We start from the raw sequence: 17465 nt of genomic DNA, 5'->3' as shown, positions 1-17465 counted from the left end.
AGCAGAAAAAGGTAATATGCTAACTCTGCTAATGCTAATGCTAACTCTGCTAATGCTAATGCTAACTCTGCTAATGCTAACTCTGCTATTAGACTGTTTTCTCATCTGACGCCAACACAACAAACCTCTTCTATCACTTAAAGAAGAACCACGAAAAAGAATACTTAACAATCCAAAAAGTGCAAGGTCAAACAAGTTGCAAAAGAGACGGGGAAAGTTGCGAAAAGTGAAACTATAGCAGGCCGAAGATAATGGAGTCTGTTGTCATTTGATACTGTTACGTCGTAACAGGTACATATATATTGCTGCAAATTCATATTTTTCAGAGAATAACTGACAACGTACGTAATTGGGGTATATCGTGATATATATCCTTATCGTGATTTAAAATTATCCATATTGTGATATAGAATTTTTTCCATATCTCCCAGCACTACCATGGGCCAATATTTATTCAACAAAATCTAAGTAAAAACCAAAACCAATGGGAAAAATCCACAATTAGTGTTTGCAGAGAAATTAAGAATGGAAATAGCAACCAGATGCCCCTAATACACTGCGTTGATTAAATTATCAGCAAGTGGGAACATTTTTAAAAATAAAAATAGACGTTTTGTCAGTTTGCTGTTTTAGAGCATTCAGGTGAGTTTTAACATAATGTCAAAAAAGAAAGACACCAGAAGGATTTGTTGCTATCTGTCAATCTGGCAAAGGATACAAAGTAATTTCCAAACTATTTACTGTCCATCATTCTACAGAGAGAAAGATTATTCTCAAAACATTTTGGACAGCTGTCACTCTCCCCTGGAGTGGGCGTCCCAGCAAGTTCACCTCAAGGTTAGACTGCATGTGCAATGCTCAGAGAAACTGACAAAAACCCAGAGCTTCATTTCAGACTCTACTCCATCTATAACTAGAGCAAATTCAGAGACTTGTAAGGAAACATGATATTTGTACTGAAAAATTGTAGCTTTTATTGTGAAAATACCAGTGCAAAGAACCGTAGAGTTAAAACTGTTTTCTGTTGGGGATGTTTTTGGTGGGTCTAAAATTAGGATTTCACAACAAAGTGGAGCTGGAGTCGCGTGGGGCTCCGCGTGGGGCGCACAGACCTAAGCATGCGGTGGAGGCGTTTACGTCGGTGCAGTATTCTCCGCCAAGTTACAAAAAGTGCACAACGCGACACAGGCGGGACCTTTAGCGGTTTTAGGGGGGGTGTGGGCGGAAAAAAACGTGTATAAAAAATGACGTATTTATAATAAACAAGCGGAGCTTAGCCTGGCGGCCCACCAGGCAAATAATACACTGGGGGAAACCCTGTCTGGGATGCAAAAACGTTTATAACCACCTCGTTAAAGATTTGTTAAGTTGCTGTTAGCCAGTCCTTTCACTGAAACCAGGCCACAAAAAAACTTTGGTTTTGCCGTTTTTCCTTTTTTGAACATCCTTTGATCTATCCTCCCCACACTCTTCACTTACGTTTTTCCCCCAAAGAAAATGGATGAGAAATAAAGTAAAATAATAAATAAATGAAAAAATACACCTTGTTTATGTTTATCTTGCTCGCCATTGTAACTACGTCAGTCTCCACTAACCACGCCCACATACACTCACGCTCGAGGCAAGTTATTGTACGTCCACCCTCATTGGCTAAAGCCTGAGGCCTTAGGCTAAACAAAATTAGGCCCAATAAGCAGCAAACGAAGGGGGGGCGGGACAAGACATCTGTCAAATATTTTGTACCACAAGAGACATGAAATAATCGGGGCTGAGAAAAGTTAGCCCTTTGGAAAGACGCAGGGGTTTTGTCGAGACTGTTTGGCACCAGTTTTGTTGTAAATTTCACGAAATGTGATCCACTATTCTTAATTTGTGTTTATTAGGTATTTTAACCTTTTTATTGTAAACACCAGGGAGGGCTTAGCCCTACTATTCTACTTATACCAGCCATCCATTATTGTTATTATTATCCCTATTATTATTATTATTTTATTCTTAGTTGTTTCATTTGTTGCAGGTTTAAACAATAATTGACAAACAATGTGAATCCGTTTGCAGTGCAAACGTCTTTCTCTTCTGTCTGGCTATCATCCTTTCATTCAATCTCTTAATCTTTTGATTTATTTCTTTATGTTTGGCAGCAGCTGTGAGACGTTCTTCAGGTGGAAGCCAACCAGAGTAATCTGTAACATGTTCACAACCTGTCTGAAGGAGAACAATCTTAATCAATTTACTCAAAGTGCACTTAACGGTATTAACCTTCTCTCTAACAGAACCAGCTGCACTATACAAGCTCAATATCAGTATAGAGGAGCTAAATACTCCTCAGTTCCTGCGAGACATTTCTCTGGTTGCATCTGCTGAAGGTGATTTATGGCCGTGAGGTTCCATGGGAGAAAAAAGTAATGCAGAGTTGATATTTCTGTAAAGATATGATAAGATAACACACAATTCTACTCACAAACCAACAGACTTAGCTGTAGTGAAGTCTTTTTACAGTGTTCTTCCATCTATGCAGTGACATTTAATTAAGCTTCGAGCTAAAGCTACAAACTTGCGAGAGCTGCCGCGAGCCTTGGTGCTAACATTAAACAAAACCTCCGAGGACGAGCATGAGGCTTTGGATAGTTCTACCGTGATGCTACAGCTGCTCAGCCTGAGAGTAGTTTTTACCTTGTGGGCAGGGCAGCAAGCTGTTTTTACATCCTGTGGTGAGCTTTGCTGCTTATGTCTGTCACTATAACTTCAGCTGTACTTTACAAAGAATGTTTCATCAAATGAAAGGCAAATTACCAAGCTCATGTCATTGAGCATACAAAAACTGCCTCAGGAAAGGCACTTTTATTGCTCTTTAAACTGGTTTTGGGTGTATGTGATTGTTGTGGAGATTAAAACCAGCACAGAGTTATTGATCATGTACTTAAAGTGTAATCAACTCTGAATTAATGATAAAAAAAGAAAAGACCTGAAATGAGAGCTATTTAAAACTGTACATGTAAAAGAGCACAGTAAAAGTGTAGTGAATCCATGGCCTACTACAAGTGCCAAAAGGAAGATTTAACCTAAACAAAAATAAAAGTATAATTAGGAAAATAGAAACAAAAGAGTGTCAGTATATACATTTAATTTTTTTTTTCACTCGCATTTATTTTTATTTATTTTCTATGCAAAAAAAAAGCAATACAGCTGTAACTTACTGCAATGTTTCAGGCCTGTTGCAGCTGATTTGCACATGCTCACTAATCACTTTGTGGCATAAACACTAGAACAACAATAAAGAGCTTTTACAGATTCTGCTTTTTAGATCTGTCTCATTATATCCTTAACCTGTCATCAATGTTCTTTGATTGTGAGCTGAAGTGATTAACGACTTAGAAAATTGTCAACAATAACCGAGCAAAAAAAAAGAAAGGAAGAAAAAAGAGCTACAATTGTTTAGGAAAATCTTTTGCCAAGCTAAGAATGTTCTTTCTCTATAGTTTTAATTGTCATTAATGTGGCTCTTTTCACCCCCCAATAGTGAAACATGGGTAGATCAGTGTATCGCTGGAATTACTGAGGATGTTTTATATAATTAGAGAAAAAAAGGTTTAAAAAAATATCTGGAGTAGTGTAACTGGAGTCTTCACCTCTTCACTTCCATTTTTCCTCCAAAGGCATTAAGGAAAACAGGTGAGAAATAAAATGAAATAATAAAAAAAAGAAAAAAGTTAATCTTGCTCACCATTATAACTATGTCAGTCTACGCGAAACCACGCCCACATACACTCACCTTCGAGGCACGTTATTGTACGTCCACCCTCATTGGCTAAAGCCTGAGGCCTTGGCTGACCCTGGGCTGAACTAAATTAGCCCAAATGAGCAGCAAACCGAGGGGGGCGTGACAAGACAGCTGTCAATCATTCTGTACCGTGAAACTACATTCAATGATCGAGGCCGTGGGAAGTTAGCCCTTTGGAAAGATGCTGGGGTTTTCTCAAGACTGTTTGGCACCAGTTTTGTTCTAAATTTCACAAAATGTGATACAATATTCTTAATTTGTGTCTATTAGGTATTTTAACATTTTTATTGTAAACACCAGGGATGGCTTAGCCCTACTAGCACACTTGTACCAGCTGTCCCTATATACAGTGTGTGTGTAAATATATATATATATATATATATATATATATATATATATATTAAAATCAATAATGCCATACATTTTTGTAAGCTTTAAAATGACTGTCCTAATTCAACTCAGTGAAAAGATTATTGAAAAGTATAAGTCAGGGAATGGGTACAAAAGGATTTCTAAGGCCCTCAAAATCCCCAGAAGATTCCGTTAAATCCATCATCAAGAAAATTCTAGAAACAATGCCATGTGTATGAGAAAAAAAAGATTGTTTTAGAAAGAGCGCATACCCTGTGCTGACGGGGCTTATATACTCTTCTAGACTTTACTGCTTTACACACATCCCCATCCATCCACCCCACCCCCCACCACTGAGGAGCTAATGTTATAATTCTGTATAAGCTCCATTTACCAGTGAAGCACCAAGCTGTTTGGAATCAGGCTGTTTTAGTAAATCATTTAGGGAGAAAAATAAGAGAAGAAACAAGAAAGTCAGACAGAGTTGGTGTTAATGGAAATAAGAGTAGAGCAGAAAAAAGTGAGAGGAAGTGATTAACAGATGTTTTTCCTGCTGGGATTTGAAACTTCAAGTAAGGGGAAGCTAAGCTATCACAGCTCCAACACACAACTGTAGAAGTGTGGCAGCGCATGTGTTGTGTTGTTGCATGTGTGAGACCTGACAATGATGCTGCAGACATTGAGGCCAACACGTCTCAGCAGTCTAACAGAAGGATAGAAACATTCAAACAGTCCAGAAGCTGCTTTAATATCAGATAATGCCAGAGAATGAAATTAAAGGAGGGAAGGAAAGACAAAAAAATGGAGGGTTGTGAAAACAGCCCCAACCTTTTTAGCTCCAGGGACCGGTTCATTATCAGACAGTATTTTCATGGACCGGCCTTTAAAGGTGTGGCGGATAAATACAACAACATAAAAACAACATAAAATGATACGACCGGCATGAAAACGGAGGTGTTTTTAAAAACATAATAAATGCAAATCCAACGTGTACTCGCAGCTTTCTAAGTTGGGTCCTGAATAACACCCTCTCCTCCCCCTAATGTTCTCTGGTCAATACGGCGATGTTTAAACAAAGCGACCCCATTTACATTTCATTAAAACCAATAAGGCGCAGTCCACATGGAAATGTTGTTTGTGAATATGCAAAAGTTTTTTTTCTTTTTTCATCCTCACATCCACATGGAAAAAGCATCTTCAGAGCCCTAAAGTGAAAAAAAAACCTTGAAACAACCCCCTTTGTTTTTTGAGGACAGCTTTAGCGCAACCTTTTGAAAACAAAGTCATAATCCCACCTCCTGTCTAACTTAAAACCCGAAACAGGACCGAAGCAAGAGTAATGACAGATTACATGCTTTTGTGTTTGTGTTACAGATGCCAGTTGCTCAACTACAGCAAAACCTTCAAATTAGGGCTGCAACAACGAATCGATAAAATTCGATGATTAAAAGCGTTGGCAACAAAATTCATTATCGATATGTGTCGCGCAATTTATGCGTCACTAACGTTGTCGCGGAGATGGTGACATCACCTGCAGCGCGTTGTTAAATCTGAACAAACTCCGTCAGTTCCATATGATGATGAAGAAGCTACGGCTCCTCTTCCTCACTGCAAACTTTCTTTCTGCTACTCCATTACCGTTTTGGGGGGCATATTTTACTCACTGCAGGTTAGAATCTGCTGAATAGGGTTTTGTGTTTAGTCTTAAAGTTGTTCAGCAGCAGAACTAGCTCTGGGAGCTCTGTTAGCAGCAGTTAGCATACAGGAAACTGCACGCTGCTTTCAGCGCCACCCGGTGTCATCACAAAGTAATGTTTAGTCATGGGTCGATCACTGTATGCAAGTGAATGGGCCGGGTGTGTGTGTGGTTCCAAGACGACCGATTAATCGATTAATCGAGAAAATAATTGCCCGATGATTCGATTATTGAAATTATCGTTAGTTGCAGCCCTACTTCAAATCTTGTATTACTTCAATGAACAGACAAGACTGATGAACAAAAACATTGCCTTAAATGCAGCAGAGAAAAAAACTCTTATTAATGCTGAATAATCTGAAGCCAAAACAGATTTTATTGCATTTTTGAACTGTCAACAAAACTAAGCAAACATTACAGAAAAAAAATCTACAATACGCATCAAGTAAACATTTAAAACGTGTGAGAAATGGGAATAGTTTTAAAAGACCAACACTTGTGTAAAAAGAATTGAACCAGATATGCTGTGAACATTGTGAGAAAAACCCTTCCCTCCACCCATCTGTCACTGGATACTGAGCCTGAAAAATGTCCACTTATTGAGACACAAATCACAGTCCATAGTAGTTCAATGTGACATCAAGTAGAAATTCCATTCCGTCATCAGTCCCCCCCAAAAAGATTCAATGTTTGCTCTACAGTTCATACACAGCGTGTAAGCAGTGTTCACATGCTCCATGTCTTGTTTCCTGTTTGTAGCGTTACTGCTCCACCTACTGGCCTGGCATACTTACTACAGCATTCTGGGCCATTTTCTGTGTTTCTGTCTGGATGAAAACATTTCTAGAAATGATGTAGCGTTTTCAAGGACATTTTTAGAAACAACATTTAAAAAGATCATTTTGTAAAACAGTATTTCTGTGTAGACAATGTTTGGGGCAGTGATTTTCTTTCCTGAACTATCAATGTGACAGTGTCACAATGAGCTGCCTCGGTGGAACATCTTTAACACACCAAAAAAGACCAAATGGAACTGGGATGCTCGGGAGCATCTGAGTAAATGAGAAAGAAGGGTTTGTGCAAAGTAAAAATACCCAGAACAGAAATGGGACAACTCTCCAGCACCTTCTACAGGTTGACAGAGTGAAATGAACAAAAGACAAAAAGTATCTTTATGTGGATGATTGAGCAGCTGGAAGAGTGATTCCTACCTTCTGTGCTGAGTCCAGGACTGGAAGTGAACTGAGCCACGTCCACAATCTTGACAGCAAACTGCTGCCCTGTCTCTCTGTTGATGCATCGTCTCACCACGCTGAAGGGACCCCTGAACAACAGAGCCAGGAAAGGAGACATTTAGCACATGGGTTGTGTAAGACCCCTGTAAAAACTTTCTGAAAAAAAGGAACAGAATCTTCATAAAATGTAACCAACAAAGTCATGTAAGGAACAGTAAGTTTTCAGCTGCACAGCTGAAAAATAAAAATCAGTGAGGTGCAGGATGAAAGATGCTCAAAGGCTTCCCAAATCTCAGTGGAAATGCAGTAAGTGACCCAACACAACCTTTATTAATATAAGCATACTTAACAGTAGGTGTATGTGGAACAAAATCCAGAAATTCAAGATACATAACAAAAAGGATATTTTACAGTTTTACAAAACTGTAAAATATCCTTATTATTTTTTTAAACAAAAAAAAGTTTAAATTATTTGCATTTTGCTTTTTCTCTGTGTTTTTGCTGCTGACTCAAATCAGTAAAGAGATGTAAGAATACAAAAAACTAATTAAAAACAAATTCTATTATATGAACCTCTCTGAATTTAAGGTTAGTAAGTTTAAAAAATCCTCTGTTCACTACTCAATTAAGTTACAAATGTTAAAATGTTAGCTCAATAGGATTTGAAACAAAGTCGGCGCTGAATGCTTGTTTCTGACACGTGTTTTGCAGCAGATCACCAGAGAATCCAGAAGTCCACAGAGTCCCTCACAGCTGAGACAGGAAAGTTTATACAACGAATAATCCCCGGTGCAGAGAGTGTCAACCTTTAAGTGTAAGGGTTAAAGAGTCTACTCAGTGGTTCTGGGTTATAATGATCATGTCAGCAGGTCAGGGTGAAAGTGTCAACTGCAGGAAGCAGGATGCTTCATAAAGCCTCTGTCTATAAATGCTCTCGCAGCACTGGAGTACTCAGCTCTAACTGACCCCTACACACTATGTGAACAATGGGTGGAAAAAAATGTGTGTCAGAAAGTCAGCGTGAGTGTATTTACGGGTAAATAAAGCAGTTGATCTTGCCTAAGAATAGACAAGCAGGCTATCTGTGGCAGCAGTGTGCACACAATCCCATCTACAAGCTTTTCTATAGCTGTTTATTCCTGGAATTTAGCCCACTATGAACTGACTGACAGGCCAGGATGGCACAAACAATCAGGATGCTTAAAATGGCAGGTTGACGTACATTAGATTCCAGATAAACTGTTATTAAGATACTTGATAACTTATATGCTATTATTGGCAAAAAAGGTGCCAAAAATAACCAAATAAGAGCTTCAAAACCAAAGAGAAGCATCATGTATGTCATTCACCTATCCATTTCCAGCAGTTACTGGGTGAGAAATTCATCGAATTAAGGTGCATTTTCACTATGGGACCTGGAACCTTTTTTACCCTGATCATGTTTAACCCTGTTATTTCAGCCATGTTGTGTATCCACTACGATCTGAGGTTCAGGGTAGATTAGGCAAATGAAGACGCTGACATGAATTGCTTCTCCTCAGATGCTGAAAGACTGGAACAGGTCAGATAACAGCTAAACACAGACTTATGCCTCTGTTCTTCCATCTACATTGTTCTGTTAGATTGTGATTAGGAATCCAAGGGGACTCTACCAATCAGAAATGTTTAGTGCTCCCACACCATACTGAAAGTTTCTGATAATTTTAAAAGTACTACATCTCATCCATTGTTGTTTTCTTGGGCTGTTTTGCACATCCTGCGACAATGTTCAAACCAACACTTTTCTTTTTATGTATAACATTCATAAAAAGAGCAAACACTGACCGGTGTTTGAAACAGCAAACACCTACGTCCACACAACCGATTTCACAACAGCAGCAAGATGAAAACAAAAAAAAATGGCAAACTAGCTCAAAGGATTATAAGGCCTGTGAACTGATGCCCTGTGGTACAAAAGCCCTTATTTTAAACGATTGCTACTGTAGGTTGTCAGTTGTACATTTTTCCATAAGCATCCTTCATTTTGACCTCAATTACTCACTTTTTTAGTTTAATGATTTCCTCTTACTTAAATTTAGAAAGACAGAAGACCAATATTAGGCCGTTACCAGCACAAACAATGTAGTTTTTGAATCTAAATCCAGTCACTTTCAGTTCAATTTGATCAAGGCATCTTTCATGTGGACCAGGCCAACAAAACCTCTAACAACAACTCACAAGGGAGCTTAGCTTGCAAAAAAATGGAGCAACCCACTGGCTCCTTACATGAAAATCTAGATGCCATAAGTCTAAAAAAAGAGAGAAGAAATTCAGTTGCATTTATTAAAAAAAAAAAAAAAATTGAATTCTTTGAATATCACTGGTCACCTTATATTTGATTAAACCTTGTAAACAACATTGTCTGTGATACTGACACCTTGTTATCTAAGTATGTGTTCTAAATGGTTCTCTGTACGACCACATTAAATGTTAACTCAATTTTTGTAAAACTGACTGAGTTATACACTTTCTTGTGTTGGCTAATGGCAATTAGCTGTGGTGGCCATCTTGAACTGGATTGATTCAGAAAGTAAATGAGTTGTAAAGTAGATACACATCCAATGATATGCTTTTGAAAGCTTCAGTAAAATCTGTCCAGTGGTTCATAAGATAAGATTTTCAAGGAGACAAAACAGGGTTAACTCCAACATTTAATGCCAAAGGTTTTTGCAAAAAACTTGCACAATGAGTAATGTTATGTGTTGGGGATAACTCCCAGCTACTATTAAACAAAACCTGTAGCTCAATATCTGTAAAATTAGCTAAGTTGTAGCCATTTTTGTTTTCTAAAACTGGGTTGACCCCAAAAGGTAATCAGTTGTAGATGTCCATCTAACAATTACTTTGTGAGGGTTTCAGTAAAAACTGTCCAGTGGTTTATGCGATATTTTGCTAACAAACAGACATACAAGAACGTACACACAGAGGTGGACAAATACATGACTTGCCTTTTGACTTAGCACCAGGCAATAAAATAAATATGTTAGTAGGCCTGTCGCAATAAACGATAAATCAATTAATCGCACAATAAAAAAAATGAGGTTAATAAGTTTCATTTATCTGCGTTATTGTTTCTTCGTGTCTCTCTCTCTTTCACTGGGGGACGAAAGGCTCCGGTGCTCTTCACTGACCCCTCCCTTTCTCCTAAAGTCAGGTGGCGTGGCCTATCACATCAGGTAGCCAGCTGAGGCGCCTCTGCTAGTACCTCTTTAGCATTAGCCCCTGTGAGAAGTTAGCAAGCTAAAGAAACGCTGTTTGATATTGGGGGGAAAAACTAAATGGAATTGGTTTCAAGGTGGAAGTAACAGCAGCGGTGTGGGAGCACTTCGAATTCAAACCAAATGACAGAGGCGACCCGCTGAACCTTTGTGAGCCGGTATGTTGTATTTGTGCTTCTGTCGCCGTGTGCTTTTGTTAGTTTGCACTTTGTTTATAAAACTGGCAGATTTGCCCATCTTCTCTATATAAAACTAATGATTATTACTTTTTGAAGGACAGTTTGGTTTACAGACTTAATAATCCGTTCTGTTTTGGTTGAATGTAGGTTTTATTTCCATTTTATTTCTGTTTGTTTTTATTCACGTGCATTTTTTGTTAACGGAGGCTGAGTTTTATTTTTGTTTTTGGTTGTTTTGTTTATTTTGTGTTCCAGTTCCAGTGTTAAGTGCTCTTTTGAAATTAAAGTTTATTAATCTTTGAGAGGATGTACTTGCACTATTATGTTATTATCATTACATTAGTTTAAAACGGCCTCCAAACGATATTATCGTTTATCGCAATAATTTCAGAGACAATTAATCATCCAGCAAAATTTGGGCCTATGTGTTAGTAATACATTTAGCATTATGTTGATGAAAACTGTCCACACATGACTACCAAAGTACAAAAAAATAAATACAAAAAAATTGATGGACCTCTTGCTGCATTTGGTGCCAGCAGAATTACATTTCACCTTAAAAGAACGGCCACAAAAATACAAAAAAAAAAAAACCTTTGAAAAGCATTGATTCACTGAACAGAAACATTTGTTTTGTTTTTTTTCTTTCAATTTACCATCCAATAACAGACTTTTTGCACATTTTAACCACAGGTTTCTGACTGTATAAACTAAAAAACACAGTGAGGTGATAAATTCTGCCTTCACTTACGAATTCAACCTGTTGAGTGACTTAATTTAGTCATCTAGGAATGAGTGGTTCAGGTTAAATAGGCTCCTTGTCATTAAAACAAACTGTCAGCTTGCTGACACAGACTTTGGCGTCTTGATGTTTAGTGTTAAAGAACACGCCTGGAATATGAGTAAAGAGTGACAAAATAATAGCCTTCCTCCAGACTCCAAGGGGAAATTTATCTCCTCACTGAGACCTAACACCAGCCAACAAACTGCAAATTTGTAAATTTCAGGAAGTCAGCACTAAGAGATAAATGAAAAGTCCAGCTGAAAATAAAGTTTAACTCAAAGATAAGTTCTAGCCTAAACTTTGTGGATGTACAATGGGTCAAAAAGAAGATATTTATAATGCAGGCTGTGTTATCACTGGCCATGCTACAGTCCACTCACTTCACCTCAGACCCCTATTCACATTGCTGCAAATGTCAGGCCTTGCTCAAAGCTGCTCTCTACAAAGATGAGGCTGCCCTGGAGGAGCCGAGACAAACTGAAGGAGGACAGAGGAACAGGGAGGCGAGGCGGCCAGTGAAGTGAAAAACAACACAGGAGTGTAACAAAATGAAGGAAATCAGAAATAGAACCCACCTTACAGCTAATGCAGAAGACAAACCAAACGGGGGATATTTTTGAAAGTTTCTGAGATCATCTTATTCACTGAGCACTTATTGGGTTTACTGAAAAAGACAAAATGTTTAACATATACATCAAATTAAAATATAACCCTCTCATACATAAAGATTGTAAAATCTATCAAATATGTAAACGTCTGAGTGAAAAATATTGCTGGCAGCACTTTGAATTGCCTTGTTGCTGAAAAGTGGTATATAAATAAATTTAACTTTGACTTGACTTGAATGGTTTGCTTACCAATTTAATAACCACATATCCAGGTAATACTCCACAGTGGTTTTAGTGCCATCTACAAACAGTTTAAGTGAAAAAAATAAAATAAAATCACAGCACGTCTCCTCCAACCCCATAATGCCACAAAGGGCAGCTGGTAAACTGATATTTCAATGGTACCCCTAAAATTCTACAGTATATTCAAAGATGAGAAACTGTTTTAGAGCCTGATTCCTGTAGGTTTTTGACCATTACCAGTAATTCCTGCGCATTTTAATTATTCATAAAATAGTTTAATTGATTTTAAGCCTGCTCTCGTCTTTATCATTAGCTGCTAAAAGTCAAAGGCGGACGATAATGTTTTTGCCTGTGGATGTGGCTTTGTGTATCTCATGAACTACCAGAAAATGCTAATGAAAACTTTCAGAAAGCAATCATAGGATGATTACCTTGGAGTTAATCTGATTCAATATGGCTGCCACAACTATCCATCCAGCCATCCATCCATCCATCCATGCATTCATCCATTCATCCATCCATCCATCCATCTTTACCCACTTCTTTATTCCGGGTCGTGGAGAGCTGGTGCCTATCTCCAGCAGTTACTGGTCGAGAGGCGGTAGACACCCTGTACAGGTTGCAAGTCCATCACAGGGCCACATAGAGACAAACAAGACAAACAGCCATTCACACTCTCACTCACACCTAGGGACAATTTTAGAGTCATCAATGAACCTAACATGCATGTTTTTGGTCTGTGGGAGGAAACTGGAGTACCTGGAGTAAGCCCACATGTGCACAGGGAGAACAGGTAAACTCCACCCAGAAAGGCCTGCCACAACCAATTAACCTTAAAAACACAAAAATGATTATAACGTAATCAGTTTTAGAGATACTGACCAAAACTTTGGTGTGGTAGTTAGTGACACTGATCCTGAACACATATTCTGAGTGCTAACAGATTGAACAAGATCCTTGTTTAAAATTTACAGTCAACTCTTTCTGTCTGTTAGCAAAATATCTCAAACCACTGGATGGTATAAAACAAATGAAGCTTTCAGGAAACTACTATTCAGTGTACCTCTACAACTGAAGCTTTTGGAGTCAACCCAATTTATGATGGCTGTCACAGCCATCTGACCTCAGATAATACAAAAATAATAATCATTTTTGTATTTTCTGAGGTAAGTTTAGTCCGTTTTTTAGCTATTGAGCTAATTTGATCTTACAGCGGCAACAAATAAATGTGAAAACTTGCAATATGACATGAGATCACACAAAGTTATTTTTAAGGTTTGACCAAAACAACTACCAATCTGTCATTTCTTAAAATAAGATGATCTTTGTTTAAAACTCTGGCATGAAAGGTGGCGGGTGATATGAAAGTATTCAAGCAATGCTAGGCCTTTAATCTGTGAAATGTATTAAAACATTTTTGAAACAACCAGGAACAGTAGTTTGTAAGGACATTAATGAGGATATCTATTAATATGCAGTTACTTTCCAACAGAAAAGAAGTGGATAAACTATAAGCACACTATTGGTCTTAAAATAATCTTTACACACTGGGTTTTTATTGCTGCAAAGTTAGAAACATTATCAGTAATCTGTCAGGGAAGAGGACACAAAGAAAGGCAGATTGAGGGAGAGCATCATTTGCAGCTCAGACAGCTCAAGTGGCGGATCTGGGTTTCTTTGAAGAACTCGACTGCACATGAACGAGGCGCTCTGTCTTTGAATGGGTCTCAGCTGCAGCCATTCTGGATCTGAATAAAGTCAGCTGTGCATGGGCTGTTCGGATGATTCCTGCACTTTAGCCACCCTTGCCAAAAAAATAACAAAACAAAAGCAACCAGGAAGGACAAATCTGGGGACCTGTTCATGTAAAATAACTCAATAATCAATACAAGGACATTTTTTACTATATAGTTAAAGAGAAATCTCCCTTTCTGGGACTCCTTTTACTAAGATTTACTAAACTGCACGAGACATCCTTTATTATAAAGGGCTAGTTCAGCAACTTTTCTTTCACACTTATTCATCTTATTGTAGCTGATGCTGTTATTTCTCTCCTTACATACATAATTTATCTTGTCATCATTTAGAAATTACACATTGGATTCTTTAATGTCCCAACATGTTGCTTACCCAATTGTAAGCTTTTATCATTCATTCAAGAGATAAGAGTTTATGGTGAGGAGACTTGAAGGCTCTACTGTATGTTAAGGCTCATGTGAGTCATGGTTCACATAGAATATCTGGAGAAAGATTTGTCATCTATAAGATCAGGTTTGCTGCTGTGTATAATTAGAAGATGGTATATTTAATCCCAAACTGTAGCCAGCAGTGTCCTGTAAGAAAAAGTGAATGTGGATGGAAAACACAAAACACTGAGACAGGACTGGGATGCCTTCTTGGTGTACCAGTGTGATTTATGAAAGGACTGGGCTGTATGGAGGTTGAAGTCAATCCGCTGCTATTATGTCTCTGAAGGTAGTGAAAGAGCTGTACCAATCGATACATGAAAAGGGCTGATGTTGGAGTGATGACAGATGGTTTGTGTGACTAGCAGCTGTAGGAATTTAGAATGGGAGAAGTCACACAAACACTTTATGCATCAACGATACCGAGTCTTACTCTATGCCTCTGATTGTTCAGCAACGCTGGCTTCATTTAGGAATGCTCGCATCAGCATAGAAAGTGACCAGCTTGATTGACGATTAATGAACAGCTGGAGGAAGCTTAAAGAGGAGCTAGTATTTGTGACTATATCAGGAAACTGTTTGGTGAACGGAGCTAAAGAGTATTGAACCAATAGTAGAACCACCAGTAGTGGCCAAGATCTGAATTTCAGGAACATGCTATATCTTCTTTCTATGTGTCATTAGCTCCATCTTTTGTTAACGCCTTGATCAGTGACTCACAGAAATTTAATTTCACACCACTATTGTGGATGGTTAAAATTTAACTTTTTATTTGGCCAAGAATAGGGTGTGTATTTACTATAACTTCAGTAAAATAAAATGTGAATTAAATTATTATTTCCAGCCTGGTCCCTCTGTCTTGCCAGTCGATACAAGTCCTTCTCTCCATCCTTAGTGTCCAGCCTCTTGTACAACTCGTCATATGCCTTCTGTTTTGCCACGGATAAATTCCTCTATGCCCTATGTCGCATCTCCCTATATCAGTTCTATTACTGTCAAATTTCTTCCTGGATGACTTCCTGCACTTCATTATTCCACCACAAGGTCTCCTTATTATCTTTTCTCTGTCCAGATGACCCACCAAGTACCTCCCTACCTGTCTCTTTAGTCCCTGTGGCTGTAGTAGCTCAGTCACCTGGAAGCTCTTTCCTACCACCTACAGCCTTTAACAGCTCCTTTCTGAACTCCTCACAACCTTCTTCCTTCCTTATCTTCCACCATTTTGTCCTCTTCTCTGTCTTTACATTTTCCTCTTCTTCAACAGTCCTCCTACACACCACCATCTGATGCTGTCTGCTCTCCCCTGCCACAACCTTACAGTCCTCAATCTCCCTCAGGTTACCTCTTCTACACAGAATGTAGTCTACCTGTGTACTCCTGCCTCCACTCTTATAGATCATCCTGTGTTCCTCCCTCTTTTAGAAACGGGTGTTGACTACAGCCATTTCCATCCCCTTGGCAAAATCCACCACCTTCTGCCCCTCCTGATTTCTTTCTTTGACACCAAACCTGCCCATCACTTTCTCATCTCCTCTGTTTCCTTCACCAACATGTCCATTCAGATCTGCTCCGATCACCACTCTCTCTTACCTGGGAATACTCTCCATCACTTCCTTGTTAGCCTTCCAGAATTTCTCTTTCTCTTCTACATCACATCCAACCTGTGGAGCAGAACCACTGACAACATTCAGCATCGGACCTTTTACATCTACCTTCAGACATATCACCCTATCTGACACTCTTTTTACCTCAACTACATTTGTTGCTAACTCCTCCTTCAGCACCATGCTACTCCATTGCTCTTCCTATCTACACCATAGTAAAACAGCTTAAACCCTAACCCCAATGCTTCAAGCCTTGCTGCCCTTCCACTTGGTCTCTTGCACACATAACACATCTACTTTCCTCCTCTGCATCATATCAGCCAGCTCTCTACCTTTGCCTATCATTGTCCCTACATTTAGAGTTGCTACCCTCAGTCCTACACTCTTGACTTTCCTCCTCTCCCAGCACGTTCCTCTCCTTATGGTCTTCGACTAACAGTAATAAATAAGCATATAATGAACACACACCATTTTTGACATTAACACTCTGCACTGCGGCTCAGCCTACAGGTCGGAGATGTCATTAATACAATAACTGACCCTGCCAGAAGATGTGAAAAAAGCCTGAGGAAAGCATTCTCTGCATTTGGTGTCAGGGTACCCACAGGAAATTTACAGCTGTATCAAAAAGATACGATGTCCTATTTTGTGGGCCATCCATCGGCATCTTTTTGTGTTGCTGCAGTAAAAAGTGATTTGCAAGCTTGACTCGTGTGCAAGTGCATCAATTGCTCTGTGTCTCATTCTGTAAATATCATCAGCCTTACAGCACTTAGGTCTTTGGTATAACACATACAGACAAACACACATGTGAGTGGTAAGAAGAATCACTGGAAATGGCAAGTTTCTTCAATAATCTTCTTCATATCATGCTGCTGCACTCAACTAACAATCAGACTACTTCAAACACGTCAGCTTGTGATTTGCTCAGTTCAGTACGAGCAAAAATACTAAACAAGTGACGAGCTTTATCTTTAAAAAGGAAAATCAGTCAGATCATTTCTACAAAGATAAATTATAATCACAGCACACAATGAAACTGATAAGACCCAAATGGTCAGGGACTGAATAGCAGACATAATGCTATCAGAAGGCAGAGTGAAACTCTAGCCTGGAGGATTCATTAAAGAGAATCAACGCTAAGTGAACATCATTAACATGTTTACACCTCCCTGGGAACCTTAGGAGAGAGAGGAGCAAGAGTGAGAGAGAGGAACGCAGAAAGAGGCAGCAGCATGCCTACCATTCTCTGCACATTTCAACAACAGAGCTGATATTTAGTGTTTATCTGGGATATTGCTTGAAGATAAGACAAATACATCAGCATCAGCTATTAATCTGAGCTCTAAGACCATCAAGGTGTGGTGGTAGTGGACCAGGGAGGTGGTGCTATACAGGTGCTGGTCATAAAATTAGAATATCATGAAAAAGTAGATTGATTTCAGTAATTCCATTTAAAAAGTGAAACTTGTATATTATATTCATACATTACATACAAACTCATATATTTCAAATGTTTATTTCGTTTAATTTTGATGATT

General features: G+C 38.7%; 1 protein-coding gene across 12 annotated transcripts in view; it reads right to left on the bottom strand.

Moving 5' to 3' along the window:
- Positions 1-17465, bottom strand: part of caska (calcium/calmodulin-dependent serine protein kinase a) — a 253773-nt gene that overhangs the window by 166060 nt on the left and 70248 nt on the right. For all 12 annotated transcript variants that reach the window (XM_017429054.3, XM_025008787.2, XM_017429055.3 and 9 more), the window contains exon 2: positions 7040-7152. In XM_017429054.3, the coding sequence (XP_017284543.1) occupies positions 7040-7152 (113 nt within the window). The remainder of the gene's footprint in view (positions 1-7039; positions 7153-17465) is intronic.

Source organism: Kryptolebias marmoratus, linkage group LG6 (assembly GCF_001649575.2).
Source record: "Kryptolebias marmoratus isolate JLee-2015 linkage group LG6, ASM164957v2, whole genome shotgun sequence".
NCBI classification, from domain to species: domain Eukaryota; kingdom Metazoa; phylum Chordata; class Actinopteri; order Cyprinodontiformes; family Rivulidae; genus Kryptolebias; species Kryptolebias marmoratus.
Note: the sequence above shows the minus strand (reverse complement) of the source record. Positions and strands in the feature narration are given on the sequence as shown.